This window comes from Netta rufina (genome assembly GCF_964035555.1).
Source record: "Netta rufina genome assembly, chromosome: 7".
NCBI lineage: Eukaryota > Metazoa > Chordata > Aves > Anseriformes > Anatidae > Netta > Netta rufina.
In genome coordinates, this window is record NC_140130.1 from 575,589 (window position 1) to 598,173 (window position 22,585).

At 36.6% G+C, this 22,585-nt stretch overlaps 1 protein-coding gene across 1 annotated transcript in view; it reads left to right on the plus strand.

Annotated features, from left to right (window-relative positions):
- GRID1 (glutamate ionotropic receptor delta type subunit 1) overlaps positions 1-22,585 on the plus strand; it is a gene marked incomplete at both ends in the record, with an annotated part of 531,319 nt that overhangs the window by 466,682 nt on the left and 42,052 nt on the right. Inside the window, 4 exons of the mRNA XM_084290039.1 lie at positions 11,026-11,127; positions 12,641-12,838; positions 14,937-15,261; positions 16,001-16,139. Of these exons, the coding sequence (XP_084146165.1) occupies positions 11,026-11,127; positions 12,641-12,838; positions 14,937-15,261; positions 16,001-16,139 (764 nt within the window). The remainder of the gene's footprint in view (positions 1-11,025; positions 11,128-12,640; positions 12,839-14,936; positions 15,262-16,000; positions 16,140-22,585) is intronic.

Genomic DNA, 22,585 nt, shown 5'->3' on the forward strand with positions numbered 1-22,585 from the left:
ATAATCGTCTACATTCCAGTTCCTATAACAAGATCTGGTCAAAATTCACTTAAACTCTTTGCCAGGTAAACTTTGGCATTTATGGTGCTCACCTAAGTCACAAGAGAAGACTAGTTTCTCTTGGTCAACAGTTCATATAAAATATTGCTTTGTAAAATTTTAATTTGCAAAGCAAACAAACGCACAAAAAAAGAAAGAAAATCCATCTACTATTTTGACCTCTGTGTGGCAAGGTTTTAAATTTATTTTATAGATTAAATTTATGAATCCACAACCTTTAATTAAAAAGTGAATAAGAAACACTTTCCTCTTGAATGCTGTCCTTATTATTTCAAAGCTGTTGCAAAATATCATTAAGTAATTAGTTGATAACAAATATAGAAAAATGAAACAAAATTAAAAAAAAAAAAAAAAGAACATTTAATGGAAAACATAAAAAGACAACAAATCTCAAACTCTGGAAATTTTAGTAAAAAAATATTTTGAAATATTTTTCTACAAAAATATTCTTGAAGTTGTGGAGCTTTTCAAAAGCACATAGAGTTTGAGAGAAGAGCCCTTTTTGATACAGAATTGACAAGCTAGCTTGACAGGTGATATCAAAGAAAGCGCTGAACTTTGCTTTCATTCTTAGGTGACTCAGTACCATCAACCAGAATCTGAAAGTGAATTCATGATGGCCAAACTTCAGAAGGTCTGCAGCTGGTGGAATCACACCATGGTCTCTTAGTCATATCACAAAAGAAAGGGGCACACTGTGAAAGGTTCAGTTGTTCGAACTGCAGAACTGCAGATACATAGGACTTCTTGAATGTGTAGTGAAAATCAAAAGCACTCAGCTCAGGTAATATTCAAAAACTCCAAGAGTGAACTTGCCCCCCAAAACAAACAACAACAAAAACCCAGCAGATGTTTTGGTGTAGCCAGTAGTAGTGTGTCAATTAATCACATATATGTAGAAAGACTGGAAAAGATACCAGGCTCTGACAGTTTTCCAGCTACTCCGTAATCTCTTGTTCTCACTCCCCAGTAAAATTTTCAACACATTGCTACAGCTGGATATTATGCTGCAGAGAGCAGCAGAAGAACATGTATAAAATCAACAGGATTTTTTTTATTATTTGTTGTTAGATTCAACTTTTCAATGATCTTTTTGTTTATGAAACAGTCTGCTGAGCTCACTATTGCATATATAACAAGGGTGGCTCTGCTCTCAGAAGCTAGTAATCTCCCACCAAAAAGCATTTGGAAGCTTTGAAAAGAATCTGCTGTCTGTGTGAAGTGAATTTGTTTCCTTTTTACCCACATGTAATTAGTAATAGCAGATGGAAGTGGTTCAGTTTTGTCTGCAACTCTGCTCTTCAACACCCTGCCTTTTCTTTCTGTATTTAACATTTAATGACAGTGTTTGGCATATCTGTGGGTTCCAGCACCCACCAGCTCTCACTGGGCAGCATTTTTTTGTTTGTTTTTAAAACTGAGAAGGAAGACAAGATGTGGTTGTTTGTCTTCCAAATAACTAACCAGTAGCAAGAAGCTCCTGCTGTAGTTTTTCAGCCTGTCACTTACGGCATTGGTTGTGGACTTTTTACTTGGATTAGTCTAACTTTTATGATTACTTGCCAGTTTTAATTTTATGCTTAGAGGCATGGTTGTTCATATCAACTGGTAATTTACAGTGCCCATGGGAAGTGCCTGATTCAGCAGTATCTCAGGCACTCACAATTCGTTTATTCAACCCTTAGAATTGTGATGCTACACATATATCTTGCGCTATAGCAATGCTTCTATCTGATTCAACAATATTGCTGTGTTATGGTGTTATACCTCAAAGCCTCGAGGAGTGGGAAGAGTGCAGGTGGACAGAGGTGGAAGTTATCTGCCTTCTTTACAAAAGAAAAGCCTGCAAGATCCTACAAGAAAATAGTTCCAATTTATTTTCAGTACCACTTTCCCTGAATTTTGATTTTGTGTTCAGGAAATGAAATGCAAAAATCTGGGGACAGAGCAATACTTGTCAGCACTTTACAGAGACGCTATCTGAGGATAATATTCTTTTTCATATTGTTTTCATCACTCTTATGATCGCTTCATATATTACTACATCTTTTCCAGTACCTGTGTTGATACAGTGTCCCTCCACTATTTTTTTCTGTTTACAATCAGCATGTTGCTGTCACTGCTCTTTCAAAGACTAGTATTAATTGAAGCAATTTACTCTACCAGAGATGAAGATGGCCTATTTGTACGTTTATATAATGAATACTAACAGATTACATTTATCTTGTCATGTTCTGTCAGCTCATTTTTCTCCACTTCATGCAGATCTTCTATCCCATACATTTTTGTTCAGGCTTGGCACAGGAGTACACGGCTATGGAAAGAGGAGCAATCCTGAATTGGTAACGTTGCTCTTTCACTGACTTCCTGGCACAAAAATGTCTCACTCTCCCTATTAATGGAGAAAGATCTTACTTTTACAAAAAGATAATAATTTGTCTTTCACCGTACCATTAAATATGATGTATAGGCAATATAAAATATAAAGAATGTGAATCTGACCCATTCCCAAGGATTATGAAAAGTCTTATGCTGGGTTGATAAAAGCTGTAGAATTACAGAAAACTGTTATTTCAATTCTGCATAAAACTCCTCAGTCACGGTACTGCAAATAGCTACTATATACATAAATGCATGAACCAGAATATCTTGGCTTTTTTGCTATTATTGGTATAATGCATAATGTGTCTAATCTTCATTTATGTCATAGAGCTGTTATATGTAAAATAGTTGGCTTTTAATAATATGGCCATTGCATTTAATTGAACTGAGCTTTGGCTAATAAAAACATTAAGAGATCCACTTCTTCTCACTTCAAAATATTTTATATTCTCTGCAATGAAGAACCATAAAAAATAGTTGAGCAAGGTGCTTTTGAGTTATGCTAGGTAAAGTCAAAATTGTTGATTGCAATGGATAGCTGAATTTCTAGAGTAAGAGCTGAGTCAATACTTTCACATAGGCTTCTAGAGAATGTAGAGTATTAATGCTGAAATACCTCTACCAAAGACTAAATTTGTAGTTTCCTGTCCTCCTGAACTACCCTCGCAGTTCTGGGTTAGGTGTTGCGGTCTTTCTCTCTAGGTTTTCCATATCTGTTATGCATCAATTATTGTAAATGACATGGACTCTGTATTAAAGACTCTTGACTAATCTCTGGGTAATAGTGGTTTAATACTATATTTGTTCCTGCATGTAAATAAAAAAGTTTCTGTTTTTAATGTAATCTTTTCACTTTTCATTGGGTTTAAGTCCTTTGAATTTCTTTGAAATTTTCATTCCAACTTCAACAAATTTTCAACTTGTCATTATGCAGCTTCTTGCTGAAGTACTTTTTGTTTGCACAACTGGAGGTTTCTTCTCTTAAATCTTGAATAAGATTGCCATGGGGACAGTCCATGTGACAGTGATTCAGTTAATGCTACTCTTCCCTCTTAAACGTGAACCTGTTCCCTTGCATGGTTTGAAGGGCATTATGCTGCTGCAAGGGCAGTCTTCATGTGGCGTCTTAATCCTAGACATTTGCCATTTATCTCACAGTGCTTCTCAGAAGAGCAGTGGTGTATGTCGTTTTCCTTACATATGTCAGTTCAGGTCAATTGCTCTTTCCTACTCAAATCCCTCCTTCAGTGTTCTTGAAGTTTCTTTATTTTCTATTCTAGGTCTATGCTCAATTAACTTTATGTAAGTGTAACTCTCAGGCTTCGATGGTATTATGTACATTAGCTAAGCTAAAGCACATCTCTGAGTGATTGTTGGATGGAACCTTAAATTGCTCCTGTGCACTTTTTGATATTTGCTCCCTCTCTGAGTTGTAGGAATGATTTCATTTCAGCCATGGTGAATGGATTTTTACTGGAGATGAAAGTTGAGACTTTCAAATGCTTAGGAATTATGCCACTCCTCAAATAGACTAAACCAATACCTTTGTTAATACTTATATGTCCATATTAGCCTTTAAGATGATGAACAGTCCAATCATTTGAGATCTGGTAAACTGATATGCAAGACTAAACTTTGCAATATGGGACTCAAATCAAGTTGTTCCACATTTAAGTATCCTAATCAATAATGGGTTGGATCTGAGAGGCTCAGAATTCTGTGAAACATGGGTTCAGTTGTGATATCTCTGGTGAATTCAGCAGCCATCAAGCTGTCAGGCTGTTCTTTGATTTCTTCCATGCATGCACTTACTCATACCCTTCCCATGAAAAAATGTTTTCTTAAAAGGGCAGAACTTGTCTGTATATATGTGTATATATATATTTATATATATATTTATATTTCTCTTTTCACAGTATGCATTGAGTATGAAAGAATATTTCCAGTAAATGGTTTGGATTTCATGTGAAAGGGTCTCTGTAGATTATTTGAACTCAGCAGCAGTTCTGTTGTCTTATATGCAGTGTTGTGTCTAATTTTCCAATTTCTTAGTCATCATTAGATTAGATACTCACAGTTGCTTCTTTTGCTGTTCTTGTGCTGACTCCTCTACCCCAGTGGTATTGTCCTGTTCTCCCTCTGATTTTCTTCCAGCTTGCCTAAATCTCGTTCAGGCAGATGTTGAGCATGTTACTAAGACTATATGCTCTTCTCAGCTGTGTTGTGACTGCTTTCGGTGCAGCCTGTGCCATGATATGTGTGGAGTCCAAAATCACACTGTCACTTCTGCAGCCGTACTGTATTACAAGCTTGTGATCCATTTGCAGCGCACTATCACCCTGCACAATTTTTTAACATCAATTTCCATTTTTTTCTTCAACTGATGTGTATATACTTCTCACTTCTTTCCTTTTCATTAATGTTTATTTCTAGTTATGCCAGATGCATATTACTATTTCATGTCTGTTTTTTTACTACTCCCTACTCCCATTTATTTTTTTCTCTGTTCTAGTCTGACATATTTACAGTGCTTTCCAGTTTTGAGATATCTTTGCATTTTAGACATTTTGTTTTTAGTAATTTGCTATTTCCTGTTCCAAATCATTAATAAAGCTATTAAGTAAATAAGATAGTAATAATGACTTGTCCTAAATTACCTCAGAACTTCTCTCTTCATCTTCATATATCATTCTTTGTTGTTGCTTAGAAGGAGTTCATAAGTTATGTGATATTGTCCTTATTCAGGAAATGAATTCAAATCATCCTAGATATGCTTTCACAATAACCTGTATGAAACAAAATTGAAATTCAGTTATATCACCTTCATTTCTGTTACCTATTAATTTTGTTATTAAAAACAAACAAACAACAACAGCAACAAAAAAAAACCAAAAACAGTCAATTTTGCCCAGAATGGCTTGTTCATCGTAACATCTTGCTGCCTAATGCTTATCTTCCTATTATTCTCTATAGATGTTTTATTAAAATTTATATAGCACCAAATATTTATAAAACAGTGAAACTAGAATAAGCTGTATACTTCTCCCTAAAGACATGACATTCTTAAAAGCCCATTAAAGCAGCAAGTTACATCGGTGTGCTTCACTGTCTCACATAGGGTCCTGTTGAATGAACAGTAGTGAGATGGTAGCCCCAGAGGAGTCAGCCTTTTCCAAATCCAGCATTTTTTCATACTTTATATTGGCTAGACTTTGCCTTTAAAGGGCTTACTGTCTCATAAGATGGATGGTGCAGTTTTCTGAAGTATTGGGAATGGGAGAAAGCAGCTTTCCATCATTTCCCTGCCCTGCTCTGGACTTTTACCATGCAGCTGCAATCCATGTGTGGCCCCGTAATGACAAACTGAGTGTTTTGAGTATTATACAGGATGTGATAAAATTTTCATCTGAAAGACTAAGTTTCTGTCCCTGTCAATGTTTGGAGGCAGGCTATGTCTTTAAAACAAACAAAATGCAGAATATCAGAATAGATTAGAATAAACATCAGACCTAGATGGCTTGTAGTTGTTCCACCGCAAACAAGGTAGGTTTATGCTGGAACACAGAGTACTACCTTGAATCACTTTGGTTGATGATCTTGTCCAGGTTCTTATCTATCGCTAAAAATGCTTGTGCTTCAGAGTAGAGAAGTTATAATATTTCTAATAATTTTGTAGCAGTTACAGAAAATAATTGTACCAGATTTGCATACACATATGAAAATTGATACCTTTATATCTTGTTAATCCTATTTTATGTAATTACAGATTATATGAATGCACAGTTCAAAAGGATTTTTTTTTTCTTTTTTAATTATGATCCCATATTTTACATGAAAAGCTTTTGGTACCCACAAAACAATTCCAGTAATAAGAAAAGGAATAGATGTTTCAGGGAGTCCTGTTGGTTCCTTAAGAAGGACTCAAAGTCCAATGTGTGAATCCTATTAATACCATGCTGTGAATGATATTGAACAACAAATCTCTAGATTACTGATACATTGCATTTAAAAACAATCCTGGGAGTCGATGTAAATACTTGCTTTACTTACTACTTAAATTGATTCCTTTTTATTGCTTAGAATTACAACACAGGAGTGTCCAGTTTGCTCCATTTACTTAATGGACCACTACCTTATTTTACATTTTCCTCTTGTAAACTTTATTTATCTTGTTTCTTTTCTTTCTTTTTTTTTATTTTTTATTTTATTATTATTATTAATAATATTATTATTAATATTATTTTAATGACTGTGTTTGTTTAAAGCCTGCTTTTATAACATTAAATGTTTCAGTAAGTGGGTTGATACAGGTGTCACTATGTCAGGACATGAGAACTGACTGCCTCTCTCTCCTATTTCCTCTTTGTTAGAAGTCTACAGGTTTCAAGGCAGGGGTTCCCAAATTTAATTGGTTTGGATAGTGTAACCTTGGCTCCAAATTTGTTACCAGACAGAAGTTTTCCATTTTTGGTAAGGTAGAATAGCATGTTCTGTCTTAATTGTAGCCCTTTAAAATGCTACTATGCATCTGCTAAAAAATGATGGGTTTATATTTCTTAAGGGAATCACATTTTCAATGAAAATTAGGGATAATATTTAGGGTGTTTTCATACTTAAAATAGAGTTAGATAGCAGTGGCATGCACTATGTTGACAGTAACTACTGCACCAAAAACTTACATAATGTAAATGGTCTTATTCACTGTTGTGAGAAAAACACTGCATACTCACTTTTTATGCTAATGCCAGTTATTTACTAGTAGTTTGGGATAATTTTCATCTCCATTTGTTTGGGCCCAAGACAGACATTTGCCATAGTCCGGTGGTTTGAGCATTCACAGCAGAGTTAGGAAAACTAATTTCAAGTTCCTTATTCAAGGAGTATGTAATTATTGTGTAGTACAGCAGCAGGAAAATACAGACGTTGCAGACAAACAGCTGTGTAACAAACAACTGAGTTAATAATCAGTTTCAGCTCCTAAATGAGGAGGCACACAGGCTCTCTATCTCATTGATCAAGTTCAAAGGAGGCTGTAAATCTTGCAAATCTATGTTAAGTGCATGCAGCCTTGATTTATTTGAGCAAGTGGATCGTCTGCCTCATTATGCTGATGAGGGTCTTCACACTTCTGTGGAGCTGTTTCTGATATTGGCCGGTTACCACGACATTTCAGTACGATATCCCTGAGGAACTAAGTTCAAGTAAGCCTTGGGCAGCCATGGGCTGCATAACAGACAAAGTCATGAAACTCCTTTGTTAGAGTATGTCTTCTAATTTATTGATGGAAACACGGGAATCCCAGAGTTACATTGTTGTCAGATTTTCTTTGGAAGTCATGATGGGTATCAGTGCTTTACAGGGAAAAATCCCAGCATGTTCATGAGGCATACTGTGGATAATATACATTCTCACTTCATTTCATTCCCATTTCGTTTGACATTCGCAGGCTGTCTAGTTGTGTAATTGTTTCAATAGTGTATTGAGTATGTGTGTTTGTTCGTGGGGGTTGAAAACCATATTAAAATTTTGAATTTCTCTCTCCAAGCTTTTTCTTGCAGTTCTGATTGAATATGCAGTAAATATTGATAAAGATCAGAAATGTTTATTGAGTCACAATTTTGCAAGAAGTTACCTTTTTGTCTGAATTTTGCATTTGTTTCCTCTGGTTTGTCTTTAGTGGGTCATTGAGTTTCTGATGTATGTCTGGAACTGTAGGATAATAGCCAGCAATATGGCTGTTTAAGAAAGAGAAGCTAGGTAGGTTTAATCTGAACAGCTTTATTAAAGTAGCTGTTTTCAAAACCTTAATTCCCATAACCCAGAAACTCAGGAATCAAAAACAAGGAAACCAAACAATAACAAACACATTGTTACTAAATATATTTTCCAGAGACCACTGATTTTTGATTAGTAATTTTGATTTTTTTTTCATCCAATAAGTGCTGATTCTGCAAGTAGTTGTTTGTCATGATCGGATCTAAAAGCCCTAGATCTCCAATAGCTGATGGTTGTTCTGTAACCTTTGACTTGAGAGTTCTGGTAGCAACATGGTACATATCTCTACAAAGAATGAAACTCTAACAGTCTTATCAAATAACAGCAGTACTCATTGTGTTTAACAGTGCTGGAAATTAGTTTCTCGGGCACTGATCTTGACAGGTCAACTGTCACAAATTGGTGTACGTATCTGTAAATGTATCAGTCCTATAAACAAAATTCTGTCTGCAAGAAGTGGAAGCCAAAATTGGCACACTTCTGAACAAGTGAAATGTTCTGAAGCACAGAGATTTAAAGGAAAAATCCCTTCTGGAAAATGTTTTTCTCATGTTCCATTTATGAACTTTATCTGCATTTGCCTTTTAGAGACTGGAAAATTTGTCTCTCCATACAGAATGCCATGGAGTTCTGTGCAGATGTGAAATATGCTTCTCCTCCTTGCTCTTAGCTCTACTGCATAAAAGGGAAATCTTTGTCTCTCCTTTTGAACAAAAGGAATAGGCTTTGGTTTTGCACTGGCATGTTTCCAGCTATTTTAGGAATTCCTGTTGTTAATACAGAATGCAAAATAGAGGGTATTCAAAAAGTTTGACCTCTTGAGGTGAAATCAGGTAGGGTTTTTGAAGGGAAAAGGAGCAAGAGAACAAATTGAAATGTCAGCCCATCAGTGGTAGAGAAACAAACGAGTGTTTCATTACTTATTTTCGAATAAATAGTGATTATCATCTGTATATTGTGTAAGCCATTCTGGCAGAAAACTTCCCTGTTCCTTTACCATAAATTTACTGCATAGGACAGCTGAAGATAGCTTAGTCAGAGCAACATTATTTACAGATTCAACAGAATATATATACCCTACGTATTAATACCCATCTTTGAAATCTGTTGAACCGTACTGACTTATGTCAGCTGACAAATTGGTTAATTTTGCTTAGCAATAGCAAAAGCTAACATCTGGACATATTTCAGAGTGAGCATCTGAATTTGAATTTAAGATATCATAGCTATGGGTATCTACCCATATTGCTATAGATGCTTTTATGGAAAAAACGTAGTTTGTCACTCCATACTGACATTACAGGTGGAGAGTTTTCAATCTGAGATACTTCAGCTTTCAGGAGTGTCATTAGAAAGCTTAATACTATTACTCAGTCATTCTCCTTTTTCAGCCTTCAGGTCAGTTGGGTTAAAGGAGGTATAGCTTAATTATTTTCTTACCTATCTCTCAGGTTGAAGATTTAGTGATTATAGAATAATTTTCATCAGTTGTACCTGTGTGATGGATATGATGGCTGAGTAGTCACTAAATGTCCTGTTCTTTTTAGTTCCCTGTTTTTCTTCTGCAACAAAATACAAATAAAACTATACAGATCTCCCTCATGCAATATATTTGTTGGTTTGACTTTTGAGGCTTTAGGATACAACTAAAGTCATAGAGATAAATCATGTAGGACATCTAGCCATAGGCATTTTCAGTAAAATAAGTTATTTCCAAGAAGATTTTGACTTGCTACATGAAGCTTAGCTTCTGGCAGGAGGAAGCCACATTTCACATATCTTGGACTGAGTTTAATTTCTGCAGGGCATGCCTTCAACTAACAACACTGCCTCCATATATGTGAGCGTAGTATTGGTGTTTAAGAGTAAAGCTAAAAACAAACAAACAAACAAAAAAAGTTTCTCCTCAATACTATTTATGACTCTTCAAACCAAATGACACCATGAGTTCTGTTTGAAAATAAAAGGAGTGTCTGACTGCTGCTGCAGCAGAACATATTCAGTTTGAATAATCCAAAGGTCACTTAAGATTGACTTTTGTATTGAACCTCTTTTCAGAAAAAGCAATAAAATTGATTTTGAAGCGCTAAATTTAATTAAAAAATAAAATATTTAGATGTAATGTTCTGTGGAGTTTTCATGAAAATATGTATCTAGCATCTAGCAGATGCCTATAGTGCTCTTAGAGTTTATGAGATATTTGATCATGGAAGCCTGGGAAGCTGAGAGGCTGTCATTATTTTACTGATGAGGTAGAACTAGGGCAAGAAGAGAGAAAATAGGACTCAATATAGGATCTGAAGGAAGTCCAAGATAGAAGAGGAGGCAGATAGAGAACCACCAGCAAGCAAGAGCATTGTGCAGCAGGAAAAATGGTTGGTCTTTGATAGGCAGTAGAGAATGACTTGAAAAGTAAGAGGGAATTTGATCAGAGAGGAAAATATGGGATGGTAAGACTACAGATAATCCCAAGGACTGTCAAGCAATATAAATTTATTAGAAAGAAAGGTCGTATAGTGATTTGGGTGAAGTAAGAAGGCAAATAATACAAATAACAGATCAGTTATATTACAGGCATTGATGAAAATGCATTCACACAAAAGACTAGTTTATCTGTGCTCTGAATCTCACTAATTCTGATTGTGTGTTTAAAAACAAACAAACAAACCAACAACAACAACAAAAACCACTTCTCTTATCCTCTCTATATCAACTCTGGATTCAGTCAATCTGCTGCAAAATGTTCATGAAAGTATTGAAGGGTTTCTGCCTACTAGTCCTTCAGACTTACTGTACTTTCTGTTCTAGTTGGCCACGTGGGACTCTGAGAAAGGACTGAACGGTAGCCTGCAAGAACGACGTCTGGGCAGTGACTTACAAGGATTGACACTCAAAGTGGTGACTGTCTTGGTATGATGCTATTTGAGTTCAGGAAACAAAATGCTCAAAATAGAAAGGATCTGACTATTTTGGGTGCTTCCTTCGGAATTTTTCCCTATCATTTTCAATTCTGTATTTTTGGATGATCAGTTACGTAAGCAAGGAAGATAGATGATGGCCTTATATTATTTTATGTATATCTGTGCAATGTCAGAGATGTAGAACATTGCTTGCTTGTGCTTTTTTTTTCTGCATTGTAATTCATACTGGGCATAGAACCAGCACAAAGTCTGCGTGCACAGGACTACATTTCAGATACAGTACTCTAACTCAGACATGCAGTTTCTAGTATTTAATGGATTTTAAGATCAGATGGGCCAATTATGATAATCTAATCTTGGCTCTTGTACACTGCAGGCTGTAGAATGTAATCAAGTGTTTCTTCCATTGCGTTCGTAACTTCCTGTTGATATAAACTACATCTTTTAGAAAGATACAGACTATGTGTTTTTGGGACTGCAGTTTGTTACTATTCTGAGTGGTAGCAGAGCTCCTGTTAGCTAAGTGCTAAATTAAGGGCAAATTAAGGTTTGAATGCATTCCTGCCTAAGGTACTGTAGTTCCCAGATTGAAGAATGTGATGTCTGTGTTTTTTATTGTTCCTTTTCTGAATCATGGTACAAATAGGAAGTAATGCACAAGATGATTAAAGCAGTCTCAACAGAGACTCAAACAGATTTCTTTCCTCTATCAGGATCAGGTCTCACATGAGATTATGGTATAGTTTATGAGAGAGGTGAGCAAATTCCTTCCAGAAGGATGTCAGCACCACAGTACACATGCACACAACTGCAGAGGCTGTGCAGCTGACACACCCAGCATGGAACGATGCCTATGTCTGACTGAAAACATACAAAAAATGCTGTATTCATTTATCTCAATATATGCTTTACTATAAAATACTCTAGAAACTAATACCCATTAAAGTTATTGCTGGAATTTTCAAAATTTCAAAAATTCAAAAAATGCAATGTTTTTAGCAGTTGTTTTGAAAGATTAATCATTGTCAGTAAAAGATGGCTTTCTAAATCTGATATGCTCTGAGCTGGAAAGCAGTAGTGCTCCTATCTAAGGCTCATCTGCTTAACTTATTATCTATATTCTAGACAGATAGTTATGACACTAAGGTAGGTGTCATTGCCCTCTTTATATTCAGCAAGAAGAGGTGGGTATTCCAGAGAGTATTCGTCCTGCGAACACCAGGAAACTGACAGAGGGGGCTGAATTGTTCTGTGGAGTCTCTGCTTCTTCTCATGAACTGTGTAAAACCCAGGACCATGGATGTAACTCAGCTGCTGAAACACCGGTGCCTGGTGGGGATGCCTTGGAGTGTTCCACCTGACCTGGGCTTTTTGCAGAGAGGGTTATGAGGGTCTTGAAATCTGTGCTGAGTTGTCCAGAATTGACTCAGGAAACATCCATTTTGCGTAAAAACAAAAACACCTTGTTTCAAGTATCAGCTAAGATATTGTTTTGTTCTCAGGAAGAACCTTTTGTGATGGTGGCAGAGAACATACTTGGGCAACCAAAACGTTATAAAGGATTCTCCATTGATGTCCTGGATGCACTTGCCAAGAATCTGGGTTTCAAATATGAGATATATCAAGCTCCTGATGGCAAATATGGACATCAGCTCCAAAACAGCTCCTGGAATGGCATGATTGGAGAACTTATTAACAAGGTACACAGAGAAGAAGCTGCATTTGAAAAACAAACAACTAATAAAGATTCTTCAGAGTAGGATATTTAAGCTAAGTTAAGGACGTTCTTCCCTTAGGAAGGGAAAATTCTTCCCTTCCTCCATTGGAAATTACAGGAGATTGAATTAGAATCAAAGAGCCAGTACAGAATTATTCGGAGCTGTGGGTGGCTTGAATGTAGTCTAAACCGTGCTATTTAAGACCTTTTATATAGGGTAGGAGCTATAGAGTGTGTCGGTCTGTTTACTCCCACCTGGTATCAACATATATTATGTCAATGTAAATCTGTTTATATAGATGTCAAAAAAGAGTATAAAAAGAGAGGGCGTGTGTGTGAGTGAGTACAGAAAGTATGTATTCTTAAACGATTAATTATTATTTTTTTGTCATTATATATTTGATACATGACTTGTAGGTATGACTTTCTTTGGATCACTGTGTGGCAATATGTTTCATAAGGATCAATCGATAATTCCAAAGTAGGAAAAGTATCACTAATAATATACACCATAAAGAAGTGTTTTGAAGGACCAGAATTTTAAACTGAGCTCAGGATTACTCATACATTTAATACAAAGAGGACCAAATTTTGTTGTTAATTAAAGTCTTGCAAATCAGGAGTAAGTTAATTGAACTCTGTTGAAGTAAATGGGGAAAGTCTATAGTTTAGAATCTCCAGGAGAATGAGATTAAAATGTATGTTGTTCATGGTCTTGCTGTCTGACATGGGACAAATGCTAATCAAGACAGAGAATCAAAGGAATTAATATTCCATGTCTATGCCCTTTGTAGAAAAGGTTACTCTTCTACAGTGCAGTTATTACTGAAAGTGAAAGCTTTCTCATTATGTAGTAAGTAGGCATCTCAGTGTCTGGTAAGTAGATGTTTAGGAAGAAATAGATGCAATTAAAGCAATTGAAAACATGTGTATGATAATGGGATATACTTGGTTGGTGCTAGGAAATATAAAGGATTTTTTTACTTACTTTGCATTGACATAAGCTATTTGAATTTCATTGACTTAAAAATCTGGTAAGAAATCCTGTGAAATTTCTTTGGAAATTGCATTCTTTGAAGTAACAAAATATTTATAATAGTATTTCTGCTACTAGCTTTTCCACTGCCTCCAAAGAATTTCAAAGCAGATCTCCCTAACCTAACATTTGGCCTACTTTCACAACAAAACACAGAGATAAGAAACAAAAAGTACATTTTATTTTTTGTAGCAAACTGTTTTGATTAAGATGGGAAAATAATCAAAAACCAATTGCAGCTCTTAAAAGCTTTGGGAATCTTATTTATTAAATACTTTTATCTTTCATTGAGTTTGCATACTCTTAAAGGACTTTGTATATGTACACTTCTGTACACTTTCTGTTCACTTTAAATGTTGAGGTCAAAGCAGTTCCAGGAGGTAAGTTTCCTTTGGGGCATTCTTACAGTTATTGGTTTTTGCGGGCACTTTATTCATTGTAAAAGCAAAAATCTTCTCCCCAGTTGTCATATGAAATCCATTCATTAATATGGGAAGTTGGCAGGTAGAATAGCAAACACTAGCTCGTCACAATACACAAATACTAAAAACACAAACTAAATAAATTTTGCATGGGGAAGGAGTAAGGATTTTTTTCTCAGTAATCTTGTGATGACAGTAGAGTAAAAGAAGCAGTGATAGAACTGCGAGATGTGCATTGATGGTGCTTCTTGCTTACTGCTTGCAATGCATTGGCTTAATATGGTTTAGAGTTTATGCATCATTTGGAAAAGAAGTGAGGCATAAAGATTAACTAAACTGCATTTCATTCCAGACGAGTCACGGTGACTCTTTTTGTTCTGTAATATTTGACAGGTTACATTTCACTGTTATGCTTTAAACCAATGCAATTAATTAATGTTTGATTGATAAAACTGATTCTGATTTTACTTTTTAGACAATTTATTTTACTTTGTCTAAATGTTAGATTTTAAAAAGATATGCACAGAGCCACTTGCTTTTTAAAAAAAGCTTCTATTGAAGGCTTATGCTAGCAGAATTCATGGTGAAAGGAGGAGATCTGACCTGTTGTCTTTGTCTTGCAGAGAGCAGATCTAGCAATCTCAGCCATCACTATAACACCTGAAAGAGAGAGTGTAGTGGATTTCAGCAAGCGATACATGGACTATTCGGTGGGGATCCTCATCAAGAAGCCCGAAGAGAAAATCAACATCTTCTCTCTCTTTGCTCCTTTTGACTTTGCGGTGTGGGCTTGTATTGCTGCAGCCATCCCTATAGTTGGTGTCTTAATATTTGTCTTGAACCGGATCCAGGCAGTTAGGGCACAGAACACTTCCCAGCCGAGCCCTTCTGCTTCCTCCACCCTGCACAGTGCCATCTGGGTTGTGTATGGCGCCTTCGTTCAGCAAGGTACATAGTCTGTTACAGACACCACTGAAGTGTTCTATCTTGTTTAGAGCATTTCAGGACATGTTAGTCTTGGCCAGAGTATTTCTAAAGATGCAAGAGAAGGTTTGTACAAGGAGGTAATATGTTTTGTTATCCCAGGTAATGAACAGTGGGAAGTAGGTATATTTGGGAGATTATGTTACGCTGTTCTGTTCTTCAGAAAGTCTAGTGAAACCATTCCTGACAGACTTTTTCACTGTGAAAATGATCACTTGGTAAATAAACGGCAGAGCTGCTTGGCTCAACATTACAATACTTCTCAAACTCAGAAACTAACACCTTTTCTAATCATTTAAATGTGATTTAAAAAAAAAAAAAAAGTTTTTGAACTAATATGATACAGTTTATCTTTCTGTTCTTTGAAACTAATAGGAAAATGTTCTGAACACTGTGTAATGATTTAATTCTAGGGTATTAGTGGTGCTTCACCGTTAAACTTTCCTTATTTAGAATATTATTCATGTTCTGTATGTCTGATCCTGAATAATGCCTGAGGGAAACATTTTGAATGACTATTTTCTAGAACAGTACCCAGGGCATGAGGTCGACTACATGTTGTAATGGAAGTAGTGCTTAGCTCACAGCAAAAGGGATGAAAGGGATGCACAAATACATAGGGTTACCCCAACAAAGTTCAACATATCAGAGCACGCAGGGGAGAAGTTCCTGAAACATCCTAATTTTCCCTGTTTACTTGTAGGGGGTGAATCTACTGTCAATTCTGTGGCTATGCGCATTGTAATGGGAAGTTGGTGGCTCTTCACCCTTATCGTGTGCTCATCCTACACAGCAAACTTAGCAGCATTTCTCACAGTATCAAGGATGGATAATCCTATCAGGTAAGAGCCTTTTCTTAACATGAAGCTGGAAACCTGGATTTCACAGAAATGTATTATGCATTTGAGCACTCATTCTTGCAAGAAGGAGATAACTCTCTAATAAAATACTCTTCTTATTTTCAGTGACTGCTTTTCTCTTTTCCCCTCCCCTCCCCTTCTCCTTCACTCCCACAACCCTCAAGTGAATGGAAAGGACAATGGCATTTTAATTGTGTATTTTTGAAGAAGAGTTGTCTTTCATGTTTATTTTTATTTTGGATAACTAGAGATCTAAGTGCTTCAGCTATCTGTGTTTCTTTGTTGAACATCAGAGGGGAACTACTACTCTAGGGAACTATATATTATTTTGCTTCTCACCTTTAATGTGTGATTTCAGGTTCTCGATATTTTGATATGCATTGATGTTTATGCTATTGTTTGCATATAAGATGATACAAGTGGACTTTTTAAAGTATAGATGGCCTGATTCCATGGCGTTATTTGCAGAAAAGACTTCTTCTCACAGAGGAAAAGATAACCAAATCTGACTCCAGGATAATAGATGTAATATAGCATTCATTTGATTAAATTATATATATATAGCAAATATATAATTTGCTACATTTGTGTTGGCAATATTGTGATGATAAATTACAGCTTCTGTAACAAACTCAATTTATCTTGCACCTTTGACTTTTTCCCCCGCTGCCTGCCTACTAATCTGTATCCTACAAGAATATTTTCAATAAACCAGGCCTCTGAGCAGCTCCTGAGGGCTGCTGGTTGTTTGTTGGCATGTTTAATGTTTGTTTGTTTTTCTTTGGAAAATGTAACAGTTAAACAAAATTTCCCCTTTTTCTCTCAAAACATGGGCAAAATTTCCAGCTTCACCCTGGCATGGAGTACTGAGAGGACCATTTATTGTCCTCATTCACTGCTGACAGAATTAGTCTGGTATCTCCTGTTTGATCTGACAGCAATTGAGTGGAGAGGTGGCTAGAAGACAGGCAGTGCAACACAGGCTCTCCTAGAAAATGCTGAGACAAAGACTTTAGGTGCTGCTGAGTGACACAGTTACTCTGTCAATCTCATTTGGTGTTTCACTGGAAAACTGGGACTGGAATCTGTGCACAGCACCTAAAACAGAGCTGTCTAAGAGACTGTCTCTTAGAGGAAAACAACAAACAACAACAACAAAAATGCTGTTGCTTTCTCTATGTTATCTGCACAGAAGGACAGAAATAATTGCCATTGCATACATGCAGGTAATACAATGCTTTGTATATATATACTGTTAAAATTATTACAAAAAGAGCCCAAAATAATGAAAAGTTCTGTTTTTTAATGAATTTTCTATTAGTTGGGTTGGAATAAGTAAATTTTAACAGTAATAGAAATAAGAACTGCAAGTAATTTCTGGAAATGACATGAGAAACTAAAGAGATTTAAACTAGTGCGCAGTATCTCTGAAACCCAACTGTAAGATCTCATCCTACAATGTAGGACCAAGGTTAAGCTCAATGAATAAATTTTTCTTGAAAGCCAGGACAGAAACAGTTGTCTGGAAGGCTTGAATAATGACCTTCTGAATGATTTTTGAAAGTTCTTGTTCCTTCATGGTGGAAGAAATTGTCAGGTTTACTGAGCACCTCCCAGAACTCAGCAAATTTCAAAGGACAAAAGTGTGATGAAATGCAATGAGGAATCTGGAGAAAAAAAAAAAAAAAAAAAGTAATTGGATTTAAGAACTAAGCTGCTTGATGAGTAAATCAGACCTTAGAGGCTGACCTATTACAATATCTACAGGTGGTTTTGATTCCTCTTCTTATTAAAAATTGTAATAAGGATAAGTTATTTGGGTAATGGGGCTGCTTGACATTGTCACAAGACATCAGAGCCCATTCTGCCCTCTACTATTAGAGATTACAACTGAAGAATCATGATTATGTGTCTTTCTATACCCAGTGGTGGCTGCCACTGTCCAAGTTCCCAGTGTCGCATCCACTTTACAAGGAGAGGATACAGAAAGTAGGAAACACTACTGTGGTCTGCAAACACCAGAGATAAATTCATGTGCCAAACCAGAAAGGTTTTTTGTTATTTAAATTGCTGTAAGACTCACCGCCTGTGGTCCAGTTACTTGGCTCTCAGGGCAGGGGTCTCTATTATTATTTATTTTCAGCCATAATGTGGATTATTCATACGGTCTGGGGTATTTAAAGTGGTCCCAGATGCTTTGGCTTAGGCACCCAAATCCTTCCTCAGGTAATCTGAAATGGTAGATGTCAGAATACTCTGGGTTGATGATTAGTTGGCATAACTAAGCCAGTTAAGGGATTTGCTTGTCTTAGTGTGTTTATGGCTTTTTTACAAAGTTGGCAGAATCTCCCTGAGATCGTGCTACTCTAAGAGATTTGGTCTAAACCCTCCCATGAAAAACTGCTAGTGCCCCAGGAGACAGGCGATGTGTTAAAGAAGTAGGTTCTCTGGATGTGGAAACTCTACCTGTTTCTAAGCCATGATGAAAATATTTTCATGTCAGCAGTCATTAGGAGAAACATCTTGCTCATTTTTGTAGTCTCAGGTTTAAAACAAATATGTTTTCTGAGAAAGTAAATTATTGCCTTACATGAATGCATCATGGCCTGGTCTTTCAGATCCAGTAGCACATAGCTTCAGTGTGGTATGATGTGGAATGAGTATTTTTACCTTTGTAAATTTGCCTTTGCGCTTGCCTGTATTTTATCTTTTGTGGATTCAGAAAGGGATAGTTTCTTGAAATGCATTTGCTCCCACTCAAAGAGGTGCAATGAATTATAGTTGAAAATTTGCTCACCAGCTGAGAAGTACCAAATCCATCTGAGATTATTCCTATGGTTAAGAAACCAACACCCTGTCTGCACAGTGTGTGCTGTTGTCTGTCCCTCCATAGGAAAGTCCTCTGGTGTTCAGAATTGCTGCTGTTAAATTGCCAGCAGGGGAGAAAAGAGTTTTATGGTGCTGCAGAAGCTGCAACATAGTTAAGATTTTCATTACAAGACTGATTTTGTTCCCAAGCCCCCTCCAAAATAGCTAATAAGTGTTTCAGCATCAATTTTGGCATGTGCAGTCTGTGACTAGCAGAATAGAAGTACATTTTATTGAATAACTAGGTGTCAATCAACCCAGTGATACCTACCTCCACAATTTCACTGCAAAACAAGTGTGTCATAGAAATCATAAATGGTATTTATTAGAAAGGGCTTGGCGAGACATTCACTGAAGCAGTGTTGAACTGTTGGAAGGCAGATTTTTTAAATTAGCATGTCATGAAAGCCTGCTGATAAAGAAGGCTTTTAAAATTGAAAAAAATAAAAATAACAATAATCTCACAAGGCTTTTCAACCCTACCATGAGTTTTAGAATCTGTCTGCGGTTCACAGAAAGGTGAAATACCTGGGTAAGGAGGCATGGTGGAAAGCAGCTCTGATGTGCTACCTGTATTTCTGTATTTCCTGAAAGAGACTTCCTACATCCCTAAGGGGTTACCAAGTGTTGTGCTGTCCGGGTGCCCAGATCGCATGTCAGAACCGTACTTATCTTGGATAGAGCAAACACCTCCTCCTTGGTTTTTCCAGAAACCTCAGGGACTTCACAGTGTGATAATGAGGAGAGATGCTGGCCCTCCTCCTGGCATGTCAGCAGGTGCTGCCCTGCTCTTTGCACGTCCTGGGTGGCCACCGCTTGCTGCACTGTGACAGGACAGTAAGGGCAGTCAGAATGCAGAGTTTGAGACCCACCTTAGAACCTTAGGCCCTTTAGGAGACCAGGGAGAGGAGAAAACACCATGGACCTTCCCAGACTGCCCTCCATTCTCAAGTTGCTAGTAGGGTTTCCGCATTCATGGAGATTCGCAGACAGGGCAGTGTATTCTTAAGCAAATTTCCTGATTATGTATGGGCAGGGGAGCGAGATGCTACCCTGCTGCAAAGGAGATGGCATTTCTGTGAAAGAAATTGCTGGTGCAACCACTTTGGAGCTCAGACTGCAGGGCTGTGATCCACTTTCTGACTTGGTAATGAGCAATTGTTAATATTTGTTTTCAAGTAGAAATCTAGGTAGTGTTTGTAGCCTGTGCTAATCCTTGACAAACTTGCTTAAACTGAAATTATTTATATTCTTATATTTGCAATCAGACCTGTGTGCAGCTGAGAACCCTTCTAATGGCTCAGTCTGACAAATAAGGGCTAAACTACTACATTAGTTTGTTCTTTCTTTTGTCATATTACATTTTCAAACAGCCCTTGGATCTGCTGTCTGACCTTCCATTTGTAATTATGAGTTTAATTAGCAGTGACTGAACTTCCAGCTTCATTTCTTGTTAACAAGCAGACTACATACAGTTCAGTAGTGCGGAGATATTCGTAAACTCAGGTTTAGGAGAGCTTGTCTGATAAGAGGTATGAATCATGCAGGAAAAAATAGGACATGAAAAGTAAGCTATTTGCAAATTGAAGAGTTTAAATTTAAGATTTTATCAAATTGATACTTAATATTTGGGGCTGCTATGGAGGTTCTTAAAGGCATCTGTATATATGCTTTCATGGGTTGCATAGAAAAGTGTTATATATGCTTTTATAGTCACAGTTGTTTTTTCATGATCTAGCATTTCCTTATTTGCATTTTAATCCCCAAATTACATGTGTTTTGGTGACAGTGGAAAATTTACTGCAGCCTAGTAGGGTTGATAAGTCTGGCAGTTGGAAGACTTGGGTGCAGTTTCTTTTTCTACCACAGGCTTTGTTTGATCTTGGCAAGCTTAGCCTCCTCTATTTCGGATCCCTTTCTGTATAACAGAGTAACATTTTTTCATATCTTATATGGCATGTTGTCAGTTTAGCTACTTTAAAAATCTTGGCCAGAAATGACCATATTATTATAGCTCTGCAGGTATCAAAAAATATAAATGTTCTGGGTTGCATTAAAAAAAAATATCTCAAAATGTTTTAAAAGAAAATGAGGAAAGTATTTTGAAGATGCCAGCTAGAAGGAAATAAACAAAGGTTTTATCTGCTGTGTTTAAATGGATTTCATATAGGACTAGTAGCAAGAAGCTCACAGACATTTCCCTTTATTTGCAGTTATTTTGCCTTGAAATTCCTTGTTTGAAAGCAGCCTTTCTGTTCTTAATACCACACGTGGCTTTCTACACATTTCACTGAATTTTATTTTTTCTTAATTTTCTTATGTTTAATTTGTACTGTGGTTTGTAGTGTCTGTGCAGCACCTCAGGCACATTGACAGGAGGCACGTATGAATGGGCATGATAAAAAATAATTATCGTGATTATTATTTAAGGCCTGTGAGTAAAAGCTTCAATCATTAAATAACTGGATTAAGTAAGTTCATCCGTAAAAATGAAGGGTAAAATATAGTAAAAGATGCAATTGAGTGAGCAAGGACAAAAATTCAAAATATTTCTTAATTTCCAGAATATTCCTTTTTTAGAGCATGTGGAAGAAATGCCATGGGAAATGCTCTGCAACCCGTGCAGCAGGGCAGCAGCACTCAGCAGCATGCCTCCAGGCACAGTTCAGAACAAGACACCATGTTGTGGGCAGTGCTGGATCTCCATCATTTATCTTTTAATTTCCCTTCTGCTGGTGGTGTGGCCCATTGGATGCTTTTGGGAAGTCCAGGGATTCACAAAGTCTGGAGCTTCTTAAAAGTCTCTCTGCATGTTGGTATATGCTGTTCAACCATGGTTTAAAATGGATCCTAATAATTCCTGTAGCTGAGCAAGCAGGCAAGCATGGAAGTGTAAATATTTCCCAGGGATATTTTTTTCTGGGAAAAATAAACAGCTGAAAATCAAACTTGCATTCCACTCCTCCAGTTGCCATTATAAAAAGATGGCATATATTGGAGATCGATGGAAAGCCAAGAGCCTTGAGATTCCACACCCTTTTCATCTCTGCCTTTACAGCACCTGTATTAAAGCATCTCTTCATTTATTCTTTTTACTGGGAAGTTCTGTGTCTTAAGTGGATTGAGGCATTAACTTTTGATGCACATATAGTCCAGGGAAATAAATTATTTGGATATGATGTTAGCAAAATCTAGCATCTGTGCAGGTGATAACATCATTTTTAAAATTTGTTTTTGATTTTGTTGATTTGTTGGTTGTTGGTTTGTGTTGTTGTTTTTTTTTTTTTGTTTTTTTTTTTTTTTTTTTTTTTTTGCTTTGGAAGGGTGAAAATCTAGCAAGAGCAGTAACCCTCACGAAAGCCCATCAACACTTGCATGGATTGGTTCAAACTCAAGATTTGATATGCAATCTCTTCTTCTTGGCTCAGATTGCATTGATTTTGATGTCAGATTTTCTCATGTTAATATCGATTATTCACTGGCTGTCCATAGAGTAGTGACTGTATGGTTTCTGCATACATTAAATTGTCCCCTGATTTCAGCCTTCGTTATAGTGTGTG